Raw genomic sequence first — 27,082 nt, 5'->3', positions numbered from 1 at the left:
GCGGTGCCATTGGAGGGGGGGGGGGGTTGAAAAAAAAAAAAAAAAAAAAAAAAAAACTCTAAGGGAGCTTGTTCATGTTTTAACCCCATTTTGCACAGAGGCTTTTCTTAATGTATTGTTGATAGCAAAGTTGAATATTGTAACAAATAATAATAAAAAAATAAAAATGCTTGAAATAACACTGACAGCAAAGAATACTCTTCTACAGTATAGAACTAAACAAAAAACAAAACAAAAAAAAAAAACAGTTACACAAAAGTGTTTCACTGTAAAGATGGTTTGTAGTTTGTTTTGTTGCAACCTGAAGTGTGAAATAAACCAGAAGAAAATCTTTGGGAACCAATGCTTTAAGCTAATCTTAGGCACCGTTACGCACCGATGCACGTATTTATGAGGCGGAGTTGAAGAGGAGCTGAGCTCATGAGGAGAAACTTCCGGAAAGATATCCGCAAGGTGCTAAGTTATATATTATATATTAGAAACTCATCTGCAGGACACAGGCTTGTATTTTAGGTTTAGAGTGGTATTATGCTGACGTAATAGCCACCAAAACGGTTTTCGTACGAAAGTCTCAAGTCTTGACGATTTATTCCAGATGAGACGAGCAAAGCGACAGTAACTATGGGTGAAGCGCTCAGCTCTAAATTACCGGTCAGACAGAATTCACCTTCTCCTAAATCGGGTTGGGATTCAACTGAGCATGTAAGTAAAACAAACATTATAATGCACACAATGTTAAAGTGTAAATGTTCTTAGGACAAATGCAATTAGCAATGACCACTTCAGTGGCATAAGCTTGATAAGGCAACGTGAAATAAAGACGTTGCTTTCAAATTATGAAAACATTCATAATTTGAATGTTTTCAGCGGCAATTGACAAAGAAGTAAAGCTTTGATCGCGGTATTAAATGTTACCATAACATTTGTTCATTGGTTTATTGCAAAAATATTTTTGACGTGCTTAAAAAAATAAAAAGTTAGATTTGTAAAAAAACTTGATATTTCTACATTATTTTTGTTAACCTCTGAGATCTTATTTCCTATCAAAACAAGTTTCTTGGTTAAAAGAAAAATAATTTAATGCTTAGAAATGTTCCAGTGATGGCTGAAAGAAAACAATCACATATCTCAGAAGAGCTAACTTAGCTATAGGCTGCACTTCACTTAGTCATCCATCCTCTGTCTAGGCAGATACATTCAGATCTCCAGTTAGCATCCATCCATCCATTTTCTATAACACCCTTGTCCCTTAGTAGGGTGGGGAGGTGCTGGTGCCGATCTCGTTCCGGGCGAGAGGCGGGTTACGCCCTGGGTAGGTCGCCAGTCTGTCTCAGCAGTTAGCATAATCATCAAAGTGAAAAAAGAAAGAAAAAAAAAAAAGCATCCTCCATGAAAAGCCAGGTTGTGGTGTATCTTTATCCATTCAGATTATTGATTTGATAATAATCACTGATTATTTATTTACTGTTGACAGACATAGTGAATGCAAATTAAAGTATGAGTCAGTATAGAAACAAGCTATGTTTATACTTAGCCTGTATAATTGCATACATAATCATGTGAAAAGAAATGTCATAGCTTGAACTAAAATGTTCCAGTATATATGCAATTAACATAGATCCTCCACAAAAATATAGATTTTTTTTTTGCATTTTGCCTAGATGGACATATTAAGTTTCTGCATTTACTTACTACTACTTTTAAAAATGGCACACCACAGGAAAAAAAAAACACTCAGATGTTTTGCTAAACTAAATATTGCATTTCATAACTAGAATCCAGATCTCTAAAAAACCTTACCTTACAACATAGTTTGGCAAACCTTCAGAAATGGAGGGGGACCGTGTTGGCGGCACACAGGTGTGTAAGCGTGTGTGTGCGTGTGGTGAACTCTTGAGTTTTAAAATTTGTTTTGCTACAAACTTTTGTTGTCTGTTTGTTGTTTTAATGAAGTTGAATTGAGCAAATCTAAAATACGCAATTTTCCCCTAATATTTAAAAACTTGAGCTAATAATTCTGTTTTCTGTCATGCTAGGCTTTTCATGTTCCCTTGGACATCCTTGAGGAAATCTTCCTAAATCTGCCTGCCCACCTGGTGGTTTGTGTGTGTCGATTAGTTTGCCATCATTGGAAAGATGTCGCAGATAATGAGTCTCTCTGGAGACAAAGGTGCAGAAGAGAAGGGTATAATCTGCACGAATCTTCTAAAGTACCCAGCGACTGGAGGTTCTTTTACTTCATGTGCAAGAAGAGGAGAAATCTCATAAAAAATCCAAGAGGGGAAGGTGAACAGATGTTAACTTACGGGGAGGTGGAGCAAATGCCATGTTTTCTGCTTCATAAAAAAATGCACTTTGATAAACAATTATTAATTCCTATTGATTATGCAGATGAATTACAGGGTTGGACGATAGTAAGGAATGGCGGTGATGGATGGAGAGTAGAGAAACCGATGGCACTTCACCCAAATACAGAAGTACAAACAAACTTTGTAACTTCCTTCAGGTAATTAACTCAAAAATTTTGTAAATGTGGTAATAATTTCTCATGGTTTTTATGAAAGTTGTAATATACAGGAGAGCATGTAAATCCTCACCGTTGTTTGCAGAACGTGCACAAAGTCACAGCTCATTGATTTGGTGAAGGAGGGCTACAGCCAGGCTTTTATGGACGAGATCCAGCCCCACATCAAGGTGTCCGACTGGTGAGAGAAACACCTCAGCTCAGAGAGTAATTACAAAGATTTAGGTAGAATTCAATTTAAAATATGTTTTGTGACTGATCCACACCTAGATGCATCCAAGCTCATTACACCCAAATGGCAATGTCTTATAATCTAGATTTATGCAAAAAAATGTCCATACCCTTGCTGGATCCGAACCGAAAATGGTGTTTCTGTGTCATTAGGTACGCACCTCGATGCAACTGTAAGTACAACATGTCCGTCAAGCTTCTGCACAGCAACAATAGGGTTATTCAGGAATTTACTCCCGAGACTATTCACCTACTCGAACAAGAAAATCACAGGTGGAAACAGGTATGCACAAAGTGGAGATACGAAACCTGAGAAATCCTTTGCATAACATCCTTCATTTGTCCCCCAGATGATCCACGTGTTTAAGGACTACGGACCCGGAGTCAGATACGTCTACTTTGAGCACGGCGGTAGAGATTCTGTGTTCTGGGCGGGATGGTATGGGATTCGCTTAACAGAAACATCCATTGAATTATGTCCAGCACTGGACAAACAGAATTATGAATCCTATAGTGGTTAAGAAAACGGGTTTTAACTACCACTCTATTAAAACATTACTCTTTTGGCCTTTAACCTGAGAAACATGCTGTAAAACAGACATCTAATCTTGATCATCTTAAACTGTAACAAGCCTATATTAAAACCCAATATTTACAAGATTGTTGATTTTTGTACTTTTAAATCTGGTATATTTGGAATGTTCTCAGTCTGAAACTTTCTAGTAACTACTGCTTTAACAATTATGTAACCCAGTGTAGTCATGTTTTTAAATGCTCGTTCACACTGCTCTCAATGTGCTATTAAATTTTTGTACAGTTGTATTGTTGCCGCCACTTTTTTTTGTCCACGTGTGTAAAAATGTAAATAATTTCCCCTTTGTAATTATCAAGACACAGAAGAACATGTTATTTGAAGATTTAATCATAATACTGGTTTATTGTGCTTTTTTTTTATCACAAGCAAGACACAGTACAACTTTGTCAAGTTGAATACAATGAAAAAACATCTTTCAGGTTAAATTGACTTCAGCGCCATCTCAGCTTCTCAAAACCTCATGAGTAATGCACAATTTCATTCAGTAAATAAGTTATTCTTACTATATTTACAAGTCACTTCAACAATTCACCTTAAAAATTCGGCATGGAAAAGACATGTCATTGGTTCAGTCCTTTAACATCAAGCTGTTACTGATGAGATGCAGGCAATGTTGAGGTTACCAAATAACTGAACTCGTTGTAAAACTTTGGCCTGTAAACTAAGATACCCAAGTCACCACAATGAAGATTTAAGCTTGACCTAAATGCTGTGAAAAGTTATCTGGCAAAAAAAATATGTTCAAATCAATATTTCTACAATTGGAAGTGAAATATATTTCCTGCCTAATTTCTCAGGCCATGTCTTGGAAAAACCAGGGCAAAGATGGAGAATTAAGTAAAGAAAAAAAAATCATCCACTGCATGCCTTAGAACTTCCTGAAGGCCATGTTGGAATGATTAAAAGACATTTTAAATCTTAAAACACAAAATAAGGAATATTATTGCTAATGCAAAAGCTGGTGATAGAAGAATGTTGCAGTTTGAAACACGTTTAAAGTCATATTTTTAAACAAAATACAAAACGATGCGAGCATTCCAATTTTGTGACACATGAAACAAGAACTTTTTTGTGGAGAAAACAAGTTAATTTAATCTGTTCTCCTGACATTTCTCCATAAAAAGCAACACTGAGGTCAAACTGAGGAGTTATTTCAAAGTGTCGTCTCCAGCTGGATGTTGGTTTAACCAGTCAAGAGCTCATATCGTTTCTGACCAGTGGTATCAAATGACCCAGCACAGAATAACCGAAGTTTAAAAATCATTTAACACATTAAATGTTTTTATGTTACGTCTGTGGGAAGGCTAAAATCTCATGACATCTCAAATAACGGTGGAATGTCCTTGTGCAGAAAGCCGTATCAGTACTGTTAACCTGGTTTTGGAAAACGGTCTGAAGAAAGCAGCGAAAGACCTTAGAGCAGAACACATTTAGGCCTTTTCTTAGGTTCGGGAGGCTCCAGGGCGGCTAGTATTGCCTCATCAAACACATTCTTTAATCCTTTCTGTGGAAACAAAATGTTGTTATTCAAAACAAAGCTACCTCCAAGTGCAAATTGATCTCAACTGAACTGTATGAGCAGAAGAAAGCCAAGTAGAAATTGAGTGAGGCAATCAAAATCTTCCTTTATTCAAACATTAAACAAGATTCTCCTCATGATCAAGCCGTCTAATGACAAAGGTCAGTGGAAAATTTTGATGCAACAGTCGAGAAAAACTCTCAGTCCAAGACAGAGGACAGCTTAGATGGATTTGTGGAATATAACATAAGTTCAATACTGAGAGAACATAATGTGCTTTAAAAAGAAAATCTTAGTCATGTCCAGTTATAGATAGATGAAAAGGAGACTGAAAGGTTGGCACTCGTATCATCTTAGGCAGCGTGAATAACTATGATTAGGCCAAGTTGAGAAGAGAGCACACAGGAACAGAAGAAAAAAAGGTTGATGGGCACAGAGTTTTTAACTTCGAAAGAGTTTGTGGTTATTTCAGTGAGAGACGTTTCTTTACAATGAAAAAGCAGCAGACAATCAAGAGGCAAAGCAAGATGCAAGAAGACATCAGAACAAGCAGCATTTTCTCTTTCTCTGAGTTTCAGGGGGCTCTAAAGCGGCTAGGATAGCCTCATCAAATACGTTCTTCAGTCCCCGCTACAGGAAAAGACAAAGAAAGGAGAAACACACGGACACATACAGTGTTAGATGGCGTTTAGAGCCGAAAGCTGTTAGCAAAAGACAAGACAAAGTATTTCTAGCATTGCTGTTGAAAGGATGGCAAACATGCAAGGTTCAGAGTAGAAACAGGTCTTACCTGAGTCAGGGCTGAGCACTCCACGTATTTGACTGCCTTAAGGTCTCGAGCCAGCTTTTCTGCCGTCTCAGGGGTGATTGGCTTCTGTTTGTTCTTGGCCAACTTCTCCACTGTGGAGGGGTCATCGCGGAGGTCAATCTGAGTGCCTACCAACAGGAACGGGGTCTTGGGACAATGGTGGGTGATTTCAGGAACCCACTGGAGAAGGAAAAGGACAAATAAAAATGTTACTCTGGCTAAACAACAGTGTCAGAAGCACACAGATGTTTCCATAAATAATGCACTTGTCGCTCAATTTGCAAAAGATGTCACGAATAAGTGCTCCAAAAGCTCAATAATTGAAATGTTGATTTCAGTTATTAAATAAAAGAAATACTGTTTTTTTCTTATGAACAGATATAAAAACATTGAGAACATTCTGTGTCAAGTACAAATGACATGCATTACTTAAGACTTTAGCTACACAGTCTGATACTGTTGATCTCAAAACCTGTATTTTAATTTAAGATTGTAAACATTTTCTAATCCTTCACAATCTAACATATTACCCATCCCTAGTGATGAAGCCTTTTTTGTTATTTTAGAATTGTTCTCTCAATATTTCCCTTTTCACAAGAAGGAAACTAGTAAACTATTTAGCTGCTTAATAGTTTTTCTTTTCTTCTCCTTTAACCCAGACTCTACTGTTTCCTGTGGGTAAAAGTGATATCTGTTTAATAATATGTTTGCACAATGTACAGTCACAGGGGAAATTATTGGTTTATTTAAAATAGGTAAGATAATTATAGTAGAAAGTGCATACACAATTGTGTTTGGGAGCTTCTTTTTATTTTTCCCACTGAATGTCTAGTATTTATTATACTGCCATGACAGAGTGACAGTTTTTAAGAAACGTAAAAAAAAACAAAAAAACAAACACGTTTATAAAAGTTACTGCAGCTTTAAATACCAAACATGTTACTTGATGAAGAAAAAGGAAATGCAAGTCATTGTGAAATAGAAATTCAGAGGCAATTTAGCAATATCTTCAACAATGTTTAACATTTGTTTTGCATCCGTCGTCCAGCTTGGACTTGGTTTGGGGATCGTACAATTGCTCCTTGAAATCTGGGAGCTGACAGTGCAAGTAAAAGCTATCAACTGAAAGCCTTGAAGCATGTCTGGGATGACTATGGGAGACAGATGAGTGCAGCGTCGCTCATGGTACAGACAGAACGCAAGCAGCCAGACTTCCTCAAAGCAAGCGCTTGCAGGTTTGGCACATCGCAGAAGCCATATTAGGTTATCAGTTCCAGGCGAAACTGCACAATTGTCTTCTGCAACAAACTGGGCTTTAATGAGTTTAATTAAGCACAAACTGGTCTGCATAATATGAGAGGGTTTGAATTTAGCCTGAGACATTGTAGGTCAAGTTTATTTATCTGATCTGCTCATGTTTTCTGAAGGCATTTAATATGTTTTTATTACAGTTTTGTAGATGACAGCACATGATTACAGAACTATCTGGGAAGGATTTAAGAAAGTAACTTCTTAAAGTCACTAGAATCACCTGGTGCTATGGACTAGAACAAATGGCAATTTAAGTTAGATATATTTAAAAATGAATGTAAAAACTCTTGAAAAACAGTTTGCATTAAGTCTATCTAAACCAGGAAATTAATTTAGAAATAATGAAAGGAGAGTTCAAATAGTTTTACAAAGATTTTTAGGTGTGAGCTTAAATTAGCTTTTTTTTTTGCTTACCTTTTCTTTAACATTCTCAAATGAGGAAGGTGAAACAACTGAGAAACAGACTAGGAAGACGTCGGTCTGAGGGTAGCTTAGTGGTCGTAACCTGTCGTAATCCTCCTGACCTACACACAGACAAGACAGAAATTGACATACCATACCTCAGAGCAAAGACACTAAATTAAAAAATTTCTAGAATTACGAAACTTTAAAAGCCATAGACCACAGGCAGTGCAGCAAACCTATGCTCTGTTTTTACAGCATACAACAGAAAGCCTGTCTGGACATATACCAACGTTTTTTGCAATGTTAAAACCAAAGTAAAATAGGACACAAGAAGAGTTTCTGTGTCTATAGCTGTACAAACACACAACTGTGGAATTATCCCTATTCTTGCAATTGACTACAACTAATTATAATTTATGTTTATTAATGTCTCTAAACAATGTATCTGCACAGATCCTGTATAATTCAGTTCAGTTTATTTGTATAGCAGTAATTCTGATCATTTTACATGACAAAAATAGTCATAGTCATCTTTATCCATTAAACATATACATTCTGATGAAATTCATTGCAAATAATTAACGTCTAACCCTACATAGGAACATTTAAATTTACAAACCTGTAAGCTAATGCAAGATACAACCACAATCAAGTATAATCTACATTTTCATATTACATGCATGTCTTTAAATAATTCAATACAACCACATGCCAATTCCACACAGGGTTATCACAACTTGTAGTTAATTTGTGAGAAAGTGCAAATGGCGTTAAATTTAGCACAATGAAGAAAAAAAACATTTTAATTAGCCTGTTAAGGGAAAAAAATAAAAATATATATATATATACCTGCTGTATCAAATAAGCCAAGGGTGTATGGTTCACCCCCGATCATTACAGTTACTGCATAGTTATCAAACACCTGCAATCAAAGAGTGAAATGGTCACAGACAGGTCATGCTTTTAAATTAATCTTTCAAACAGGCTGACCAATAAAACTTACTGTTGGTACATATTCAGAAGGGAACTTGTTGGTTGTGTATGAAATCAGTAAGCAGGTTTTTCCCACTGCTCCATCTCCAACCACAACACACTTGATAGTCTGCATCTCTGTGCTTTCGGTTGCTGCTGTCAATTACGTTAGCTGCAGGAAGAGGGGGAGGAGAAAGCTTACATTGATTACGACATACATCTTCGAATAAAGACAAACTCTGGACATAACTATGTGGTGCGTCCTGCCTTTTAAAATCCCGGTACAACTTGATAAACCGATGTGATGCCAAGAAAAGGCAGCACTGACTTGTTCAGTCACACCCCATTATTATCAAAGCTGTCTTGAAGCTAACACTAGCTAAAGAACAATTACTTGTCCGCAAAATTACTTAGCTGTGTAGACTACTTAGGAGTAGTTCTACAGCATAAATATATGCTATTTAGTTGATTAGTTGAGCTATTAGCAAATGGAACATAAAACATTCGTTTGTATCGTTTGGCAAACTGCTACTGCAGTGCTGGCTAATGCCACATAGTGCTAACCAGTACGTTAGCTTAGCCACCAGTCGGTAACGATAGTTTAGGTCTCCGTGTATACTTTGCTGCTGCTAGCAAACTACAATATCCAAAACAATGACTGTAATAAACGCCCACTCGTCAAATAACTTTAGATATATGTGTGGGCTTTGTATAAAGCTACGTACCTCCGTTTTTGTACTCGATAAGTTGGCTGTTTTCGCCGGGCGTTGGCACCAGCGACCTGAAACTTGGTTCAGTCAGATAGCCGAGCCCCTCACGTCCACTACACCAGTCAAGTTAGACTGAATAATCCCGGAAACGTTTTTCAAAATAAACCTCCTGTCAGCACACTATAAACTTACATGTTTCACAAAGTAGCAGCGAAAGCGACACTTAAATTGCGACATTAAATATAATTATATTTATATTATTATATTATATATTATTATGTTATAAATAGATAATATTTTGTCCGTGGATGTGCCTTTTATTTCACAAACTGGAAACCATTCCCCAGATGCTCTTATTTTAAAAAGCGCCGTCCTTTCGTTATGTTGGCTGGCTTTGTTTAATGTCTTGCGAGTGGTTCCAAGTGGTTCCTGCAGCAGGGATGGTGATGTCACCTCAGCACCCCCACTGACCTTGCATCCTTCCCATAACTTTATTTATAGTATACAGATCCAAGTCATAACAAACCTCATGCCATAGCACTTGGGAAATCTCCAGTTGATGTCAAATATTCAGATTGATTCTAATTAGTCAAATCATTAGACCTCTGACCACTTCTCTGACCAGAGACCTCTTAGCTACATTATCCTCCTTCTCTGCAATTTGCATTATTTGGTTATTTCAACTCTTAACTCTATGTTTTCTCCTCATTTCTTTTCTTCTCAGAAGCTACATTAGGCCTGGTGTTCTGCATAGCAGTAACATCTTCCTGGTTGGGAGCATTAGGTAACAATGTTCTCCTCTTGCTATTAACTTTTACTGTTCTTTAACATAGGAAGTACTTCTCTTTCTTTTTTTGTGTGTATGTTCTGTATTCTCAAGCCCATTATCAGCCATGACAGATGTATTTTTCTTTCCTCTATTGCTACATTGTGGCAAAGTGTATGTAACAACATATGCATGTAGCAACATTTATGTTGCTACATGCTCAACCAGAAGGCATGAATGCTGAAAGTCAATGACTCAATAGGCTCCTTTGACAGAAAACATTTCAAACCACACAAAATCAAGCTGTTGTGTCAGCATCAGTAAATGTTATGACAGCAAATGATTTTTGACAGATTTTAAGGCATTTGAGTTACACTGATTTGTTTTTTTTAAATGTACAGAAAAAGAGTGATACAAAAGGAAATGCCCAATAAAATTGGGATCGCTTGCCTCAAGAGATGTTAATAGAGGTTTCTACATTTAGTAGTTGGCTTTTGAGCGATACATGCTGTCTTGAAGAAATGACAATTTACAACAAAGTGACAAGAAACACCTGAAAAAAGAAAAGAAAAACTGACAATGACAAATTTTCTAGGTGATAAACAATATTCTAGTGAGTATGATTGAATTTACCCTAAATGTCTTGCTGGTATCTTTAAAAATTCCTGCTGGTTGTTAATTTCTACTGTTTATACTATAGTTTTGATAGCAAAATATATTTGTATCCTCAGGAAGCAAGTATGTATGTATGCTGCAACAGACCACAGAAAAATTGCTTTTCCTAAATGTATTGATTTTCTGCACTGTCAGAGGGCAGTGAAAGTGGACTGAGACCATTGTTTTCCTTTACTTGCAGGGAGATATCAGAAAATTGATCTCTTCAAGGCTACTAGAGGCAGAAAGAATGATTACATTGACAACTCAGCCTCTTAAAGCTTCAATTTAAGTGGTTGAGTGTTTTCTGTTTCAGTAACCTTCTTTGAATTTGGCTGGGAAAACAATATCCACAGCAGCTGACATTATTTAACCTCCACTTTTTTTTCTAGTGGCCTAGACATGTTTTGTTGATGCAGCCACTTCGCTCAGGCACATTACAAGCCACAAATGCAAAAAACAAACAAAAAGAGGAATTAATGTAAACCAGGCTGAATTGAATGGAATTGCTTTAATTTCATGTTCATGGTATTTCACACGATGAGATGCTATTATATTAGCATGGACCTTTTGGTATGTTAAAAATGACATCTGAACAAATGCACTGTAGAAAAAGCCCCAAATGCACCTCCTCCACATTTGGAGATTTAATAAAAAAAACAATACATATAGTTGTTATTATAAATAACCCATACATAAATTCAACAAAACAGTTTCACAAACTAAATATTTCACTACTTCTGTGTTGCACATAAAGAAAACAATTGATGCTTCTAAATCCAAGAATTAAGAGTAGATGTATTAGACTGCACAAGTAATTGTAATTGTGCAAAAATGTTAAGTAATCCAAACTAATGATAAACAATTTGATTGCAATGACTGGTTTATGGCTTATGATTTTACTTGCATGTCCTGAGAGGCTGTGACATTACGCTATTACATTATATTATTACAGAATACTCTCAGGATGCAGGTTCTGTTATTCTGTAAAGTGAAACAAGTCAAAAGAGGATCAAAAACACACCTCAGCTCACAGGAATATTAACCAACGTTTCTTTAAGACTTTGAAAATAAAATGGTTTGTCAATTTAAATACCCACATTAAAAAAATGTAACATCTTGATAGATCCTTTCCCATTGGATTGATATCCATCCATCTTCTTTACACCCTTGTTCCTTAGTGGGGTCGGGAGGGTTGCTGGTGCCTATCTCCAGCTAATGTTCCGGGCGAGAGGCAGGGTACACCTTGGACAGGTTGCCAGTCTGTTGCAGGGCAACACAGAGACTCACAGGACACACACACTCACACCTAGGGGCAATTTGGAGAGGCCAATTAGCCTGAAAGTAATATTTTTGGACTGTGGGAGGAAGCTGGAGTACCCAGAGAAAACCCACGCATGCAAAGGGGGAACATGCAAACTCCATGCAGAAAGACCGGGGCTGGGAATTGAACCCAGAACCTTCTTGCTGTAAGGCAGCAGCTCTACCAATTACACCACTGTGCAGCCCCTGGATTGATATCAACATTCAAATATGGATGTTGATATCATACATATTTGTATGTTACAAACATACATCATGCCAACATATTTTTGACACAAATGGAACCCCATACTCCTCCTGTGACAGCCCCCCTGCTGTTGCAGATGGCCTGGTAGAACTTTGGGGTTCTTGGTGTTCCCAAATGATACAGTAGGGACTCCCGGTACACCTGCCACTAAGAGGCTCTCCTGATCGGCGACTCCTGGGCTTACGCCAACCGGTACACCCGAGTTGTCACCAACATCCTTCTTTACTTTTATTTTTGTAATAAATGCCTTTGACAGGGCTTAAAACAATTGTTGGTGTTGTGTCTCCCCAGTTGTTATGATCTTTGAATCAGGATGTAACACCTACATTCACTCTAAATGAATGTCCACCACATGTCTTGTTTAGCTGCTCCACTGTTCTTGATATCACAGATGACTGTTTATGACTGTGCTTATGATTTACCCACAGACCAGCTCATTTACATATCAGTCATTTCAGGTTCTGGGTACCTTGAAGCCTCCATCCTCCAGACAACCACATGTGTCATTGCCAAACACCCCAATGTCACCAAAAAGAGGAACCACCTTAGAGATTGCCACAGACTAGAAACATAGAATAAAACATGCACTACAATTAGTTTACATTCTCTGTGCAGAGGACTTCATTGTTTTTTAAGAATAGTTTTTTATAAATAAATTATAAATTGCTGAGTATACAATAATATGTTTTTCATAATTAATTTTTAAAATATTTTTAACACCCACCTGGTTTCCTGCTGTGCCAAGAAGCTACTTTTTGTTGTGCTTGGTGTTGTAGCTGCAGGGAACAACATATTGCATCAAAAATAAATTTACAATATTTGGTTAATAAACAAATTTCACAATATTATACCAGATATAAAACAGTTATGCTTGTTTCTTCAGCAGAAAATTCAGGATTTTATGGTGTTGGGACAGAATTTGGGTGGTTTTAATCAAACATTTGGTAAAAAAAAAAAAAAAAAAAAAGCCCCAGTTTGTTGGGGTAGAGAAAAGACCAAAAGAAGCACATATTTTACAGATAACCATTTTGAACTATGCAACAATCTGATCAAGCTTTGCCAAAATCTAAATCAAGCTAAAGTTTTTTCCAGCAGTTTACTTTGATCACTGAATCACTCAGAAGTCAACACATATGTTGAATATGAATTGTAATTCTGCTATTGTTAGTGATAGTCATTATAAAGTTGTCGTGGGCTGCAGTATTGCTCAGCTGTCTTTACTGTTGCTATGCCGTTCCTCAACATTTGGATGTAGACATCCAACCTAGCAACAGTAACAAAGGGTGTTAAACCAAATAGCAATCAAATCTTTGGTAACCTATACAAAACATTAGTCACTTTCTTGGGGGCTTAAAACGTTATAAAGTTAATTTTGATGTTTTAAACCAACCAAGGGCTGAGAGAATCCACATTAGGAATGGGATTGGACCAGAAGATACCAAAAATTTGATTGTCCCAGAATTTTTAAGAGTGGACCTTTCAAGAGTTTAATTTAAAGGTCATTGAGAGATTTTTATTGCGCTATATTTACAACGACATTTACTCAAGCCAAACTAGTAAAACCTTGTTTTTTGGGGGTTGTAAAATTAACAAGTAGTGTAATTAAATGACAAACACAGTCACATGTTTTGAATGAAATTACATTCTTAATGTTGTTTCGTCAAAACTTAAAAATATATTGAAAAACAATTACTAGAGTTTTATCATCAAGCACATATCCCCCACACAGATTTTAAAACAATACAAGACATCTTAAGATAAACACATTAACCTAAAAATGATTAAAATTGGATTTTCTGTTGAGCTATTGTTATTAGAGTATATGACAGCTGGCAACACCAACAGATCTTCTATGATTCCCCCCTGAGAAAAGATTTGAATTCAAGACTTTCTCTCAAAAAAATCCTAGATATTAGATTTTACAGGTTAACATCAACGTGGAGTCAAAGCAAAATCAATCAAAATTCAGTAGCGTGACTCCCCATCCTGTATGTTATAATGGAAAGTCTGTGTTGATTCAAATACCTGTTTGAGTGATGACAAGCCTGACACCTTTGAAGACGTTTCTTCCATATCTGGATATTACACACCAGTACTTATCTTCATCACTTTCCACGAGTGAAGTCATAGTTACGGTGAAGACTCCTGCTGCCCTATCATCGGCGATAAAGTACCTGTCATGTTGTGTTCTGCTGGTTGTTTTCACCAGCACTCTACACAGTTCATAAACTGATCCTTTGCACCAGTATTTGGGTCTTTCCTTGAACTGAAGGTCGTACTGACATGCGACTTTCACCAATCCACCGGGTGATGTCGTTACTTCTTCTGGCGCCAACAGATCAACTGAGTCCACTTTATCCTTCATTAGCAACAAGAGACATAGAAAAGGAACTGCGAAAGACAAAGTCGGTAACATTAAATGCTCAGACATTTTCATATTTCTTGTTATTAATCTGTTCCAGTGCTGAAATAATTACCGCAAATTTTGCTGGCAGAACAAGCTGAAGTTCTCATGGTGTGGCTACAGGGAACAATGTGAAGTGCGACAGCAAATTGGGCAACTCCAGGCTTCCTCTTATCCCTACTGATTATGCAACAAAGTTCTTCACAGGCTGGTTGACAAAGTTTATCTGTGTAAGTCTACTTTTGTTGATGAATTTGTTTATGTTGAGCTATGCATAGTCACGTTATCGTACTTTATTCATGTTATATTAGTGCTTAATGTCGGTGATAAGCCTCTCTGGTTGCTTTTCATTATTTACCTGGTCTTCAGATCTTTGTGCTGGGATTTCCCAAAGGACTGATGACGTGATGAATCATATGTTATGATCAAAAACTTCCCTTATAAACAGGAATTTTTACTTTGTTCTAATGCTTCTGTGAGATTAATTAAGTTTCAGCCTACATTTTCCATACGGCTTTCTTGTTTAAAGTACAGTACTTTTTTTTTTAGGTTCTATTGGCTTTTAATGAACATTAATTTGACAGGAAAGAGTTTGGAGACAGAAAAGGGAAGACATGCAAATGACCCTGGACTGAACTCCAGATGCCTCAGTCGCTCCTGCTCCACCAGCTGAGCTTCCCCAGCTTTCCTTACCAATTTGCCAAACCACATCATGTAAAGTTTGATGTAATAGACAGTGTTCTCTCCAGTTGATCAACACTCTATGTATTTTCCATATATAGCATTTTTTTTTGTGTGTGTGTGTGAACAATTTCTTTATCATTTATCTCAGTTCTGCACAGCTATTCAGAAATGGAGAAAGAATTGGAACAATAAGGAACCTTTCCAGGAGTCACCGGACCACCAAAATTACCACGAGGCCCTAGAGAGACAAACAAATTGACACAGTTTTGCTTGTAATGCAACCTTTCAAGAACTGAGTCTTGCGGAAAACCTAAGTTTATTCTTTGAAACTCTAATTACATAATCACATTTACATGATTTTATTTAAACCATCTAGTTTATTTTCAAAATCACTAAACCCAGAGAAACCACTACTAATTGACCCTGGTAATTATAGTAGATTGTCAGACATGCTTTTGCATCACTTTTGGAGTCTATGATAATTATTTTATATGAAATACTCAAATATGTTTAACTGATGACTAATGTACTGAGTGTGTAATCTATGACAAAACAGTCATAAGAGTATTCTCCATAGTGCAAATCAGGAAGTATATAATGCAATTTTGAACCAAGTAGATTTTCCTCCTACTTTTCATAAATTAATTTCTGGATATTTGTTTTATTTCATTACATATTTGCAGTAGCCCATCAAAAACAGACCAATATAACCTGTGGAACTTAACAACATAATCGCTTCTGCTTTCTGACTTTCTCTGACCTCCAGAAAATTATCATGTCAGCTTTTAAAGACGAAAGAAGAAATGCAGTAAAGGAAGCCTTCATTTGGTAAGTTCTCCATTTTTTATGTGAAATCTTTAAAGCTGATTGCAAATCCCTGCTTATGACGCATCACCTTCCTTCTTTCTGCATAACTACAGATGTCAAACATGTTTATCTTCAAATGTTTGGTGTCTAAATGGGTTCTCAGACTCAGTTTGTCTCCAGATTGTGATTTGACTGCTAATGTTTTCTGTCACTGCACACAAATCCAAGCAACACAGTCAAATCTTAAGCCTGGAACTGCTGGTATGTGTTGCTGTTTTAAAGGATGAAAATCTAATTTTATATACTTTTCTAAATACATGTGTTAAAGATTCATCTTGTTCTAAAGTGGACGCTTATATTTTTCTAGCTGTTCCTCTGGTTGAAGACATAGATCAATTGTTATCTGTAGAAAGGTTAGATGAGGCCTGGATGACTTTTTTTTTTATCCTGGAGAACATCTGAGTTTTTCTCTTTGCACGTTGGATAAATTGAAAGACAGAGGCTGCATTTGCAAACAGTTATTCCTCAAAGCAAAGAAAACAAACATTTGACTTGTTAAACTTTATTACAATAACTTTGTATGTATTACTCTTACAAAAAAATGTGGCGAGATATGCAAAACATCAAAGTATACAAATGTTTTTAATGGATAGCTTAGGATTTTGGAAGTGAGGTTGTGTTAAAAGGTAATAAGCAGTTTATGTCTCATAATGTAAGCCACTATTGGGTCTTCATTTAGCAACATAGGTTAGTTGATTTGGCAACTAATCAACTAATCCAATACGGTTTGCTTAAATCACTGTACATTTTTTTTGAGATTATAGTGGTTTTAAAATGGTTAAAGTCCAGTTGAGTCTTGATCCCTTTCAAACTAACCCTATGCTTTAATTTTACAAAAATAGAGACGACGTGAGATTAACACGACCCTGGCGAGATATTAACTGTTTATAATCCTTCACCACATGTCCACTTTCAAAATCTTGGCCTGTCCTTTCTCATTTCCAACAATCTAGCCATAGAAAGCAGGAAACCTTTGTGACTAGTACAATTTACAGAATAAAAGATTTTAAAGATCTAAACTATGAAATTGTCACAGTGTCGTCATTCTCTTTCTGTTCTGTTTTGGCTGATCCATTCTGGTCTGCTGCTGGTTCTTCTACCATCGCTGACTTCTTTGATGTTCCTGCTCCGATTTTAGAAGAACAAAAGAGAGTTTTGAGAGAGTGTTTAAAAAAAACAAAAAACTTTAAGACACCTAAATCTACAGACTTAAAATAAATGTTTAATGATTCTGGTTGATGTCGTACCTGTGAGGTAATTTCTGTGCATTCGATGGAAAAGCAGGAGACCAAAGAAGAGTATAAACCCAATACAGGCGATTATCATTCCACACAACAGGAAGCTGTAGCTTCCTTCAGTCTGAATGATCTGTGGAGAAAATATCAAAATGAAACTACCAAACATAAATCTAAATCAACACCTGCCGTATGTTTGCAATTAAGGACATAATTCTCCTCATTTACAGATTTTTTTTTAAACAACAGAGGCACTTACTGAGCCAACCAGGACCTGCATTACCATCTCTCCCATCCCTGCACTTGTCACCAGGACAGAGGTTGCACATCCTGCAAAAACAAATTCATACTCTCTCATTTCATTCCACCAGTGCACCATTATTTTGAAGTAAAAGGAAAAAAAAAGAAGAAAAAGTTATACCCTGGTAATCAAGGATATCCTCAGTGTAGGCAAGCATACAGGGGAAAATGCTACTCAAAAAAAGTCCACATAAACAGGTTCCAACAAACAGGAAGATGCTGCTGGTGTAGAAAATGAGCAGCATCAACACAGTAACAATAGCTCCTGCCTGCAAAAATACAGAGAGTGGTTTAAGAGCACGGAGTTTCAGTGAAAAGGAGAAATATCTCGCTACGGCCACACATTTCTGTGAGAATCCAACACAAAGTGAATCATTAAGAAGTGGAAGGAACCGGATGCATGTTGTTATTTTAACAAACATCTGAAACTGTGGCTTGAATAGGTCTTTAGCAGCTATTAAATATTCCTAAATAAAGTCAACTGACTTCAGAGATCACCTAATTAGTAGATGCTATGTGCAGTGGAACGTCCTGCAGACACCATGTCCAACATGAATCACAGTGGTAGCTGCATAATGAGGTAAAGATGGATGGAGCTAAATATGGGTCAATCCTTTAAGGAAAACCTGTTGGAGGTTGCAAATGACTTGAAACTGGGACAGAAATCACCTTCCAGCAGCTCTAAACACACAGCCAGAGCTCCACTTGAACGTTTTCCATCAAAGTATATTGTCAGTAAAATTTCCTAAACTAGATTAGAGTTGAAAGGTTCATTTCAGAAACTCAGTTCACTACATTAGATGGAGCTAGTTTTGATCAAGCTTCTTTTTTCTGGTAATTATGATGATTTTCTCCTTACTGCTAATGAAGGTATGACATTTTGGATCAGTATGTTATATCAGACCAATTTAAAAGACTTTTTTTTTAAAGCGGTAATGCAGGCTTAATAAAAAGTGTGATTAATATCTGTATTAGGCTTATTTTCAAAAAGCACTTTTGATCTGTCGAAAGAGAACAATTCAAATGTGTTTTCCAGTTTATAGAATATGACTGTGTGCTATGTTAATTTAGACCTAATTCTTATTGAAATTCTGTAACTGGCTTTGAAAACAGAAGTTTTGTAGGTGCTCCTCCCTCAGTCTCAGAGGAGACTGGCAGGAGCTATGAATGGTATGAGCTCAACAACAATAACTCTACATGGGCTCAAAAAACTCAAAGCTCCAATTGCAGTAATAAGCGTTTTAGTTACTCAGCAGGATGGAATGAAAATGCACACCATGCATCCCAGAAAAAAAACAAAAAAAAAACAAAATGTATATCCTTTTCCTTCCTCTTCAGTTAATCACCAGTTATTCTATTACATAAAATCCCACAAATCTAAAGAAGTACGGTCAAGGAACTGTACGGTATACTAAGATAATGTGTCTCGAACTTCTTGGTTGGCCTTACCAGGTTGAACATGAGTAGCCGTGCAGGTTGGAAACGATATGAGAGAGGAATAGACAAGAGGCGTCCAGCTGTGATCGCTGCCCAGAAAATACTAGCCAGGTAACCTGCCGTCTTGTTCGCCAACGACATCGGTGGGGCCACAGCGTAGGTGTACACAAAGCCAGCATACGCTCCCTGAGAAGAAAGAAACATCTTGTTTCATGCACCCTATTTTCTATGCTTTATGGGATGCATATCTTGTATAGACTAATAAAAGTTTATTTGGGAAATAATGCATGTGAAATGAATACCGTGTGATTTATTTGCACCTCTCACTCACCACAATGCCATCGGTCATAAAGAGCACCATCCCTCCAAGGATATGAATCATAAAGAAGGATACTGGCAGTCCACGCAGGTTATCATTCTGACAGCAGCTGAAGATACTCCCATGACCTGTGGCAGAGCAAAAAAAAAAAAAAAGAGTCAGAAATGATGTATCGGTGTGCACAAAATGGCATTCATTGTTTTGTTTTCATATTTCCTGACAACGTATTTGTTATTCATGAAGGAATGTAAGATGAATTAAAATGAAAGGGAAGAAAATACTTCTTTCACATGCATACCTCCAGCTTCATGTTCCTTCTGCTCCAAGTCTGGGCCCTCGGCCCCCTGCTGGGTCTCCATTGCTAGTTCATCCTTGTCTAGGAGACGTGGAGTGCTGCCAGAGCAGCATGGGAGTAAGTTCTCCCGATACATGAGGAACAGCACAGCAAGGGGCACAGGCAGCTGAAACCCCCCACCCCCAAAATAAATAAAAAAATAAAATTTCCATCAAATAAATAAGTAAAAATCAACTGACAACTAACGTATGCCTGCCGAGTGTCTTACATTAATAAGCGCCATGATCCAGAAAGCATATTGCACAATTGGCTCCTCCTTCTCCACTCCATCATGAGACAGGTGGCTCTGAGTTATGTTGTGCTCCGCAATTGGACTGTATCTCAGCATGCTCCTGAAATGATGCATGATCTCGGTCTCGTTCCCCGTATGATTCCCACAGCCTGTCTCCGAGAGGAAAGGATCTGCAATCAGTGGACTCACCAGGGCTCCAAACCCGATGAAGAAGTGCAGAGCCTGCAGAAGCACACAGAGGGCAGGAACGTCAAACTACCAGAGTTTTGGAAGAACGGCGGCATATCTCTCTATCCTATTATTTAAATGAACATCTCTTTAGTTTACCTGTAAGAAAATGGCCGAGTCCTTTTGATAGATGGTGACCAGTTGGATGTTAGCAATGGTGTCAATAACCCCCATTGCCAAACCAGACACAGCCATGGCGATGGCCAGAACGAGGACATTATTACAGACAGGAATGATGGTAAATATCACAGAGATGAGAAGCGCAGAGACAAACAGGGCAGCTAGAGCACTGAACAGCCTTTAAGGACAAAAAGAAAAAAAAAAGACATAGACACAGTTAAAACGAGGACGAATCTCTAGACGCTTACTTGTTTAGTGATACTCACGTTCTCTTGAACACGCCACCAACCGAGCTGCCAATCAGCAAGCAGAACTGCTGAGAAAAGAAGACCCAGGTAATCTGACTCAGCGTTGAGTTTGTTTGACATTGCAAGTCCAATATTGTAGGTCCAAGAAAAGCAATGCACAGTCCAAAGCTGAAGAAAACGCTCCAGTAAGTCAGCGTGTGATGGGCGTTTCGTTTGAACAGAGTTACAATCCTCTCATCTATGAACATCTTGGGGACAGAAGACCACCAGGTGTATTTTTCTCACAACCGAATGTCGAATGAAGCTCTGATGTTCTATTGGGTTTCTGGATCTCTATTTAAAGCCTTTAGCTCTCTCCCTCTTTTGCGTTGCTCAACTGAGTTAATGGATGAAGTGTTGATTCCTCCAACAATATTATCCCAATCTGAATGGCATCAATGTTTGACTTAGAAAGAGGGCTGCTCATTGAAATGCTACAGGAAAGTTAACATTTGTGTGTCACTGTGTTGCACAGTATGTCACGTTCATGTTAATGGAAAATGTGTCATACAGAAAGCAACGACACAGATGTCTCATGTGCAGATTTTCTGATATTTGTCTTATTTGGATAATTTAAAAGTCACTATTGAGAACAATAATCATCTTGGTAAGTTGCTGAATAATATAATTTGATAAAACTCCAAAGAATTACAGCCAGATAAAGTAATATCCATGGAATATTTATTATTGCCCCCAAAACAAGGCATAAGCAGGCTTCAAATACAAGACAGATATACAATATAAGGAGGAGTGTATGCCCTTAACATGTGCTGCTACATTTTATTTCTCTGTTGGCCTGTGAAAATGTTAAAATGCTAGCAAAATCACTTGTAGAGCAAATGGTGACTTTTATAGTTCCTGTAAAATAAATATAAATGAACATTTTTATACGATTTTATTCCTCAAATTGACCAGAGGCTTAGATTTATTTTTTTAAACAGTGGTACTGTTGACAAGCCATTCCAGTAGGGCTGGAGACCCGCAGTATTAAATTATTATCTGGTGGCCTTTGAGATAAAATTGCACTGGGATTACCAAACTGATAATTATCCAAAACATACGACCAAATAAACTCTGAAATATTTCACAAAGAGACAGAATATATCAGATGTTTCAGCCAGACATGCACACGAGGTGGCATGCTGTTATTACATTTATCAGCTTGAATGGTTGCACTCAAGTTTAAATTTGATGGAACAAATATCATTTGGTGATCCATTGTTCATTTATTTATTACAAATTATCTGAATTTGTGTCAGTATCAGGGACAAAGGTGTTTCTCTCATGAAATCAAAACAGGACAGGTTTGGCCATGCACTTGGTACAAAGCTTGAAACCATCGCACATTTCTTTGTTTCGGTGTTGTGATTAGGTTCATTTTTCTCTCAACTAATTAGTTTCTTCCACTGTTAGCGTTTGTGTTAATCTAAATGTATGAGAAAACACAATATATGAAAATAATGCCACCCTATTTTAGAAAAAAATGCGAACTCTGACTTATAGGAGTAACATTTTTGTAAAACGAATGTATATAATGATGAGAAACGTTACATTCAGCCACCAGACTGGAATAAAAAAAGAGGGTATAATACCTAATCCTGTTAATGTGAGAAAGGAGGAAACTGGTTATGACCAAATATGGACATCTGTCACACTCACAGTAGAGGGAACCAGAAGTCAAAGACTTGCTGTTTTTCATTATTACTTTGAATTTATTTATCTTAAGGGAGGAACTTTTGACAAACTGATAGAGCAAGACGACACAAATCTTTACACCGCTTCGTGTCTGCGAATTTGTCGCTAAATCATCTCGCATATGTGCAACCTGACTGGTTCGTATCTCACTTCTTCTGTGATTTAATTTGCCTCAAAACATAAAAAATATTATGCCTATCTGCATTTGTCAGCTGCGCCTTAAAAAAGAAGAATCCTTTTTTGCTAAATATGTTTTCTTGAGATGATATCTCTTGCTGCCGCGATATCTTTCAGAGTCAGCCATGCAAAGCCCCCAGCTGCGTAACTGATTTGCCAACGTGTTGAACATGTTGGTTATGTTCTAAACCCTGAGAAATATGAGTGTTTTTAGAACAGGCATTCATTAACATTCACTTCCTCTTCTTTGCAACACGAGAGGAGTTCGTCAGGTAATTGTCAACTAACACTATCTTGGAGACAAGTGTTAAAAATAAACAGCAAACTCTGGTTACTGAAGTAGGCCATCTCTTTCTGAACTGAAACGTGTCAGTTTTCAAAATCTGAAGCACAGTGTTTGAATTCAAGTGAAAGCAATGCATAATTTAAAATCAATCGACATTTTAAGGGATATTTATGGTGTTCTATGAAAAAATATTTCGTTTTCAGCTTTACAAGAGATTAGTCATGCACTTAAATTTATTTCGTTCATTCTTTGGTTTGAAAATTTATTCTTATTTATCTGTCCTTTCAAATGCTCAAAATGTATGCTGGATAAATGACAAAGAAGTTAAATATTTACTGGGTGACAGCTCTGACCACACAGAACTCAGCTTTGTTTTGATTTTGTTACTATGTACAGAATGTGCTTCATGACAGAAAGAAGTTGTATAAAATGCATTAGATGTTTTTGAAAGGGAGTAATTATAAATGTACTATTAAACGGGAAAATGTTCCCCAGTGAGCACCATGTTTACATATACACAGATAGCATGACAATAATTTTCTCTTCTCTTCAGTACAGTTGAGATTTTTTTAAAAACTCCTAGAGACCTGAACTTTTCTGTCATCCAATACTAGTTTTTTATTTTGCCTCCATGTTGTTTAATGCCACATTTATCATCAAGAGATCTCCTTGACTATGAATGATGGATGAATTCTTTACAGTGTTGACTTCAGTTGTGGGATTTTTACCAGGAATACACAATTATTTTCTCGTTTCATTCCTCCCTTTAAGTCGTTGGACCGTTGCTATTTTGTTCAAGACTTCTTTAAAAGACTTCAAGAAATCACCTAGGAAGTATAAAACACAGAAATGCAGACTTGCTCAGGAACTTTGCATGGCTAGGCTGTTAAAATGATTAAAATGTTTGTCTTTGTTCAGCAATAAAGTCGACATTCCTATAGAAACTTGGATATCTGTTTTCATTGCTGAGTAATTTTGTTACAGATTTACAGAGCTACTAAGACCAATAAACAGCTAAAAACAAAAACAGACCTATAAGTAAAGAAACACACACACACACACACACACACACAGTTGTAAGAATAATGTTAATGAAACTGTTTGGTAAGCAACAATAAATGCCAAAGTTCATTTATATTTCTATTTCAAAAAAAGAGAGCTCACATTTGGGGTTGGAGATAAAAACGTTTGCCTCTAAAGTATCACTTTAAACACACAATGCTTAGCAGATTTGACTGACTAAATCTTCTCATATTCCCGATGGTTGAATATTACAAAAGACTAGATGCTTTTGTAAGCAGCTGTGTTGAACCACAGCTGCTTCTAAATGAGTTTGTGGATTTAAAGCTGATCACAGAGACAATTTGCTCAGTAAACAGGCTTCTAGAGTCAAACTCATTACATGCTCACTAAATTATTCTGCACAGCGATGGTCAAATAATCAAACGGAGCGAGCCAACCAGCACATCATTTTCTGATGTGAGAGGAATTCCTAATCGACTATTTCTTTCCAACACTAGATGGTGTGAAAGTGCTGCCCTGTTCAGACAGCAAACTATCAGACCTCCACAAAAATTGTTTGCAAAGAGATCTCTGTGAGGAATTGCTAAGATATTGTAAATGAGGAAGCCAATAAAAAGCAAACTACTTATGAATATCACATCTTTAATTCAGTCCTTATTGGTTCTTTTTGGTCTTGGCAGCCACTTCAAGGTCCAAAGCATTGCTGCCTTGCTCTCTTCTGTCTCATCTCCATATGCTGACATTTATCCAATCAGCAATCAGAAACCTGAAGCAGAGCCAGGACAATGTGACAGGAATTATAAGAAGATTACTATTTTTTTTTATTTTTATTCACACTACCCTCCCCCCAAAAGTTTTATAGTATTTATCATGCTCCATTAGGATCCAAACCGCCTGCAGAGCATGTGTTCTGATTTAAGACATCCCCTAACCTATAAATCAAAAACATTTGCATAATATTCAGTTCAAACTCATCCATTAGTCAGTAACACAAGTGAAACAGATTAGCCAAAGGAGATGTGACACAGAAGCAGTGAGGGACGTTTCTGTCACCCTTCCATATTTCTGTAGTCAGTCCTTGCAGCGTTGGATAGAGATGCCCTGCAGAGAACCCCCCCTCTACATCTCAACAAGCCTGAAATAGAGGCAATGATGTGAGGTATGCAAACAGACGTGTCTGCGGGGCAAAACACTTCTATTCGTTTTTGGCTTGGCGCACTCTAAAAGTGAGGAAGGTGAAGTCGAGGTAACAGTGGTTCACGAATATATCAAAGGATGCTGTGAGACTGCAGCTATTGAGATAAAAATATGTATTTTACTAAAATAAACATCGGCTGTCTAAAAACGATGGCAGGATGGGTTTATTAAAGTAAGAGCAAAGACAAAACTGTCCAAAAAGCATACTTATATCTATTTCTATATTTCCAGATTTCATCTGTTATATTATATTAGGTAGAGATGATCTGAAAAAATACAAAAGGCAGTTTTCAGTGGGGATTTCATTTATTAAAGCTGGGTTCAACCAACCTCACGGAGGAGGAATACAGGTCCAGGAAAAGCTTGAACTTACATCCAATTAAGTTGCTGTGGAAAAAAAAAAATCCCTCCCATATTGCTGATTAACAATAATCCTGCGTCAAAATTTCTCAACAAGAATTTGAAACACTAATTGCTACTTATTGCAAATTCTTGATTGCAGGTGATGCAACAGGTGGCACGAAGGGGAATCGCCCTTTTTTTTGTTTTGTTTGGATAACTTTTTTCCATGAATAGATTAATTCATAATTTCAAAGCAGCATGTTTAATTACTTGGCTAATTTTTGACACAAATGTGAATTCAAATGCTACCGTATAAAAAAGAATGTACTTATATTGTTGCATATGATTTTGTTACTAATGGTAATAATAATAGTGCAGGGATTTGCCTAAATCAGTAAATGTAAAGCTAATTATATGGATGCCTTACTTAAACAAGCTGATAAAGTCTCCACTCTACCCTGATTAAGTATTTTTATCGCCGGATCATTATGTGTGACAAAGACAACCAAGAAAACTACATCCGTTGTCAGAACTCTGGAGCAATTTGCCTTTCTAAAACCTATATTCACTGGGTTTTACAGTGCTATTTAACTGCTTTCTTTCTTTCTTTATAGGGTTTGTATGGAAGAATAAATATCCAGTGTGGAAACATGCACATGAGTAAATCAAGACCTTTATCATTATTTAGATACAAAGTAAAAAAAAAAAGAACAAAGTTGGTACTAAAATGTATTATTTTAAGCACAATAACCATTATTTGCTTCAGTACAGGAAAGACAAGAGAACATGACATTCAAGTGTGGGAGAAATGTGCTGACCTTATGAAAAAAAAATACATGGAGCAGTGATAAACACGGCTGGAGGAGAAGTAGATTTAGCCACCATGCACAGTGAGGAGGACCGTGGAGGAGTGGCACCAGAACCATTTTAAATCCTCCAACACATCTTTGTGCCAATAATTCACTGATTTGAGTTGAACTGAGGAATAAAATAACTCAAGTTATGCATCTCAAAATGGACTCCTACATTACAACAAACTTTAAAACACAAAATGCTTGCTAGACTCAGCTGAATTGATCCTAACTGACTTAAAGTAGCTGCTAAAATGAATCTCCTCTGATCTAAAAATGTAACAGAGTACTTTTGCAGAAAGGGTTTTTTTTTCTTTCTTTGCATCAGCTGTCACGGTTAGGATTGTTATCTAAAAAAAAAAATTGACTACAAAGCAAAGAATAAAAGCAGGATCACTAAGAATTATATTCACAGCGATGGGATTCTGCGGAGAGGATATGACAAAATAATCTTGACTTGGAAAGCCTAAATGGATCCAACACGCGAGCAAGAGAGGGTTGTCGTCATTTTCATGGTTGAGATGCTGTCTCATTGTATGAGGACAGATAATAATGCTCGCGTACAATCTGAACGGACTTAATGAATGGAACGTGACTGATTAAAAAAATGCACAAAGGGTCATTCTATATTAGGAAACGAATCAGTTTTACAAACTGCAGATTTTCCTATTGGTGAATCCTAAGAAGAGAGCCCATGCATGCAGCTGTAATATATGTTTTGTTCAGACGCCAGAACACAGAAAACACCACGGTGATTCATCGCTTTGTACTGCAAAAATGTCTTTTGCTTCTGCCTTGTTCTCCTCCACCTCTCCTGACACAGTTGTAGGGAGGGGAGCAATGATGCGTGTCTTAGTGAAACCTGGTGAATAGTAATGAACCACGACTGTGTGTCTATTTGAGGGAAAGTGAGAGGAAGACAGAGTGGATACGGGAAGGGTTTGTGGGTAAGGAGGAGAGAAGAGGGAGGGGGGGGGG

General features: G+C 37.1%; 4 protein-coding genes across 6 annotated transcripts; 1 reads left to right on the top strand and 3 right to left on the bottom strand.

Moving 5' to 3' along the window:
- The first annotated feature begins 363 nt into the window (after positions 1-363).
- LOC106954116 (F-box only protein 6-like) lies at positions 364-4,086 on the top strand. Of its 2 annotated transcripts, XM_015043397.1 has the most exons (7): positions 364-453; positions 596-702; positions 2,037-2,286; positions 2,392-2,506; positions 2,610-2,705; positions 2,909-3,038; positions 3,106-4,086. In XM_015043397.1, the coding sequence occupies exons 2-7, from the start codon at positions 622-624 to the stop codon at positions 3,274-3,276; spliced, it is 843 nt and encodes a 280-aa protein (XP_014898883.1). In that variant the 5' UTR covers positions 364-453; positions 596-621; the 3' UTR covers positions 3,277-4,086. The 2 variants fall into 2 exon arrangements, with proteins under 2 accessions (XP_014898883.1, XP_014898874.1); XM_015043388.1 differs by having other exon boundaries at positions 397-702.
- Positions 4,087-4,198: 112 nt separating this feature from the next.
- On the bottom strand, positions 4,199-9,199 carry LOC106954128 (cell division control protein 42 homolog). 2 transcript variants are annotated; one of them, XM_015043417.1, is made up of 6 exons: positions 9,091-9,199; positions 8,397-8,537; positions 8,243-8,315; positions 7,403-7,512; positions 5,660-5,857; positions 4,199-4,854 (listed from the first exon to the last, which is right to left on the bottom strand). In XM_015043417.1, the coding sequence occupies exons 2-6, from the start codon at positions 8,499-8,501 to the stop codon at positions 4,765-4,767; spliced, it is 576 nt and encodes a 191-aa protein (XP_014898903.1). In that variant the 5' UTR covers positions 8,502-8,537; positions 9,091-9,199; the 3' UTR covers positions 4,199-4,764. The 2 variants fall into 2 exon arrangements, with proteins under 2 accessions (XP_014898903.1, XP_014898895.1); XM_015043409.1 differs by lacking the exon at positions 4,199-4,854 and adding an exon at positions 4,953-5,499.
- A 2,738-nt stretch (positions 9,200-11,937) lies between these two features.
- LOC106954109 (CMRF35-like molecule 3) lies at positions 11,938-14,693 on the bottom strand. Its single transcript, XM_015043377.1, has 4 exons — positions 14,543-14,693; positions 14,091-14,456; positions 12,790-12,841; positions 11,938-12,627 (listed from the first exon to the last, which is right to left on the bottom strand). Exons 1-4 carry the CDS (start codon positions 14,577-14,579, stop codon positions 12,504-12,506), a joined length of 579 nt encoding a protein of 192 aa, XP_014898863.1. The 5' UTR covers positions 14,580-14,693; the 3' UTR covers positions 11,938-12,503.
- A 1,087-nt stretch (positions 14,694-15,780) lies between these two features.
- mfsd4ab (major facilitator superfamily domain containing 4Ab) lies at positions 15,781-20,803 on the bottom strand. The gene is made up of 10 exons (XM_015043362.1): positions 20,513-20,803; positions 20,226-20,424; positions 19,875-20,120; positions 19,610-19,772; positions 19,324-19,439; positions 19,005-19,178; positions 17,677-17,824; positions 17,515-17,585; positions 17,268-17,388; positions 15,781-17,143 (listed from the first exon to the last, which is right to left on the bottom strand). The coding sequence occupies exons 1-10, from the start codon at positions 20,740-20,742 to the stop codon at positions 17,040-17,042; spliced, it is 1,572 nt and encodes a 523-aa protein (XP_014898848.1). The 5' UTR covers positions 20,743-20,803; the 3' UTR covers positions 15,781-17,039.
- Between the last annotated feature and the right edge of the window lie 6,279 nt (positions 20,804-27,082).

Source organism: Poecilia latipinna, unplaced genomic scaffold (genome assembly GCF_001443285.1).
Source record: "Poecilia latipinna isolate Pla-1442-1.1 unplaced genomic scaffold, P_latipinna-1.0 Scaffold36, whole genome shotgun sequence".
In the NCBI taxonomy this organism is placed as follows: domain Eukaryota; kingdom Metazoa; phylum Chordata; class Actinopteri; order Cyprinodontiformes; family Poeciliidae; genus Poecilia; species Poecilia latipinna.
This window is presented reverse-complemented; position numbering and strand designations above follow the sequence as displayed.

What these genes read in the sequence shown, in the direction of transcription:
- LOC106954116 (XM_015043397.1), top strand. Translation starts at nt 622, where the DNA reads ATGGGTGAAGCGCTCAGCTCTAAATTACCGGTCAGACAGAATTCACCT. An exon ending in AAAAAATCCAAGAGGGGAAG is followed by an intron (nt 2,287 to 2,391) that starts GTGAACAGATGT and finishes TTGATTATGCAG; the next exon opens with ATGAATTACAGGGTTGGACG. An exon ending in AAAATCACAGGTGGAAACAG is followed by an intron (nt 3,039 to 3,105) that starts GTATGCACAAAG and finishes TTTGTCCCCCAG; the next exon opens with ATGATCCACGTGTTTAAGGA.
- LOC106954128 (XM_015043417.1), bottom strand. Translation starts at nt 8,501, where the DNA reads ATGCAGACTATCAAGTGTGTTGTGGTTGGAGATGGAGCAGTGGGAAAA. An exon ending in CTTCTGAATATGTACCAACA is followed by an intron (nt 8,316 to 8,396) that starts GTAAGTTTTATT and finishes CTTTGATTGCAG; the next exon opens with GTGTTTGATAACTATGCAGT. An exon ending in TGGCTTATTTGATACAGCAG is followed by an intron (nt 7,513 to 8,242) that starts GTATATATATAT and finishes GTCTGTGTGTAG; the next exon opens with GTCAGGAGGATTACGACAGG.
- LOC106954109 (XM_015043377.1), bottom strand. Translation starts at nt 14,579, where the DNA reads ATGAGAACTTCAGCTTGTTCTGCCAGCAAAATTTGCG. An exon ending in TTCTGCCAGCAAAATTTGCG is followed by an intron (nt 14,457 to 14,542) that starts GTAATTATTTCA and finishes TGTCTTTCGCAG; the next exon opens with TTCCTTTTCTATGTCTCTTG. An exon ending in GCTTGTCATCACTCAAACAG is followed by an intron (nt 12,842 to 14,090) that starts GTATTTGAATCA and finishes TGTTCCCTGCAG; the next exon opens with CTACAACACCAAGCACAACA.
- mfsd4ab (XM_015043362.1), bottom strand. Translation starts at nt 20,742, where the DNA reads ATGTTCATAGATGAGAGGATTGTAACTCTGTTCAAACGAAACGCCCAT. An exon ending in TTATGACCGATGGCATTGTG is followed by an intron (nt 19,179 to 19,323) that starts GTGAGTGAGAGG and finishes CTTTCTTCTCAG; the next exon opens with GGAGCGTATGCTGGCTTTGT. An exon ending in GGCTACTCATGTTCAACCTG is followed by an intron (nt 17,825 to 19,004) that starts GTAAGGCCAACC and finishes GTATTTTTGCAG; the next exon opens with GCAGGAGCTATTGTTACTGT.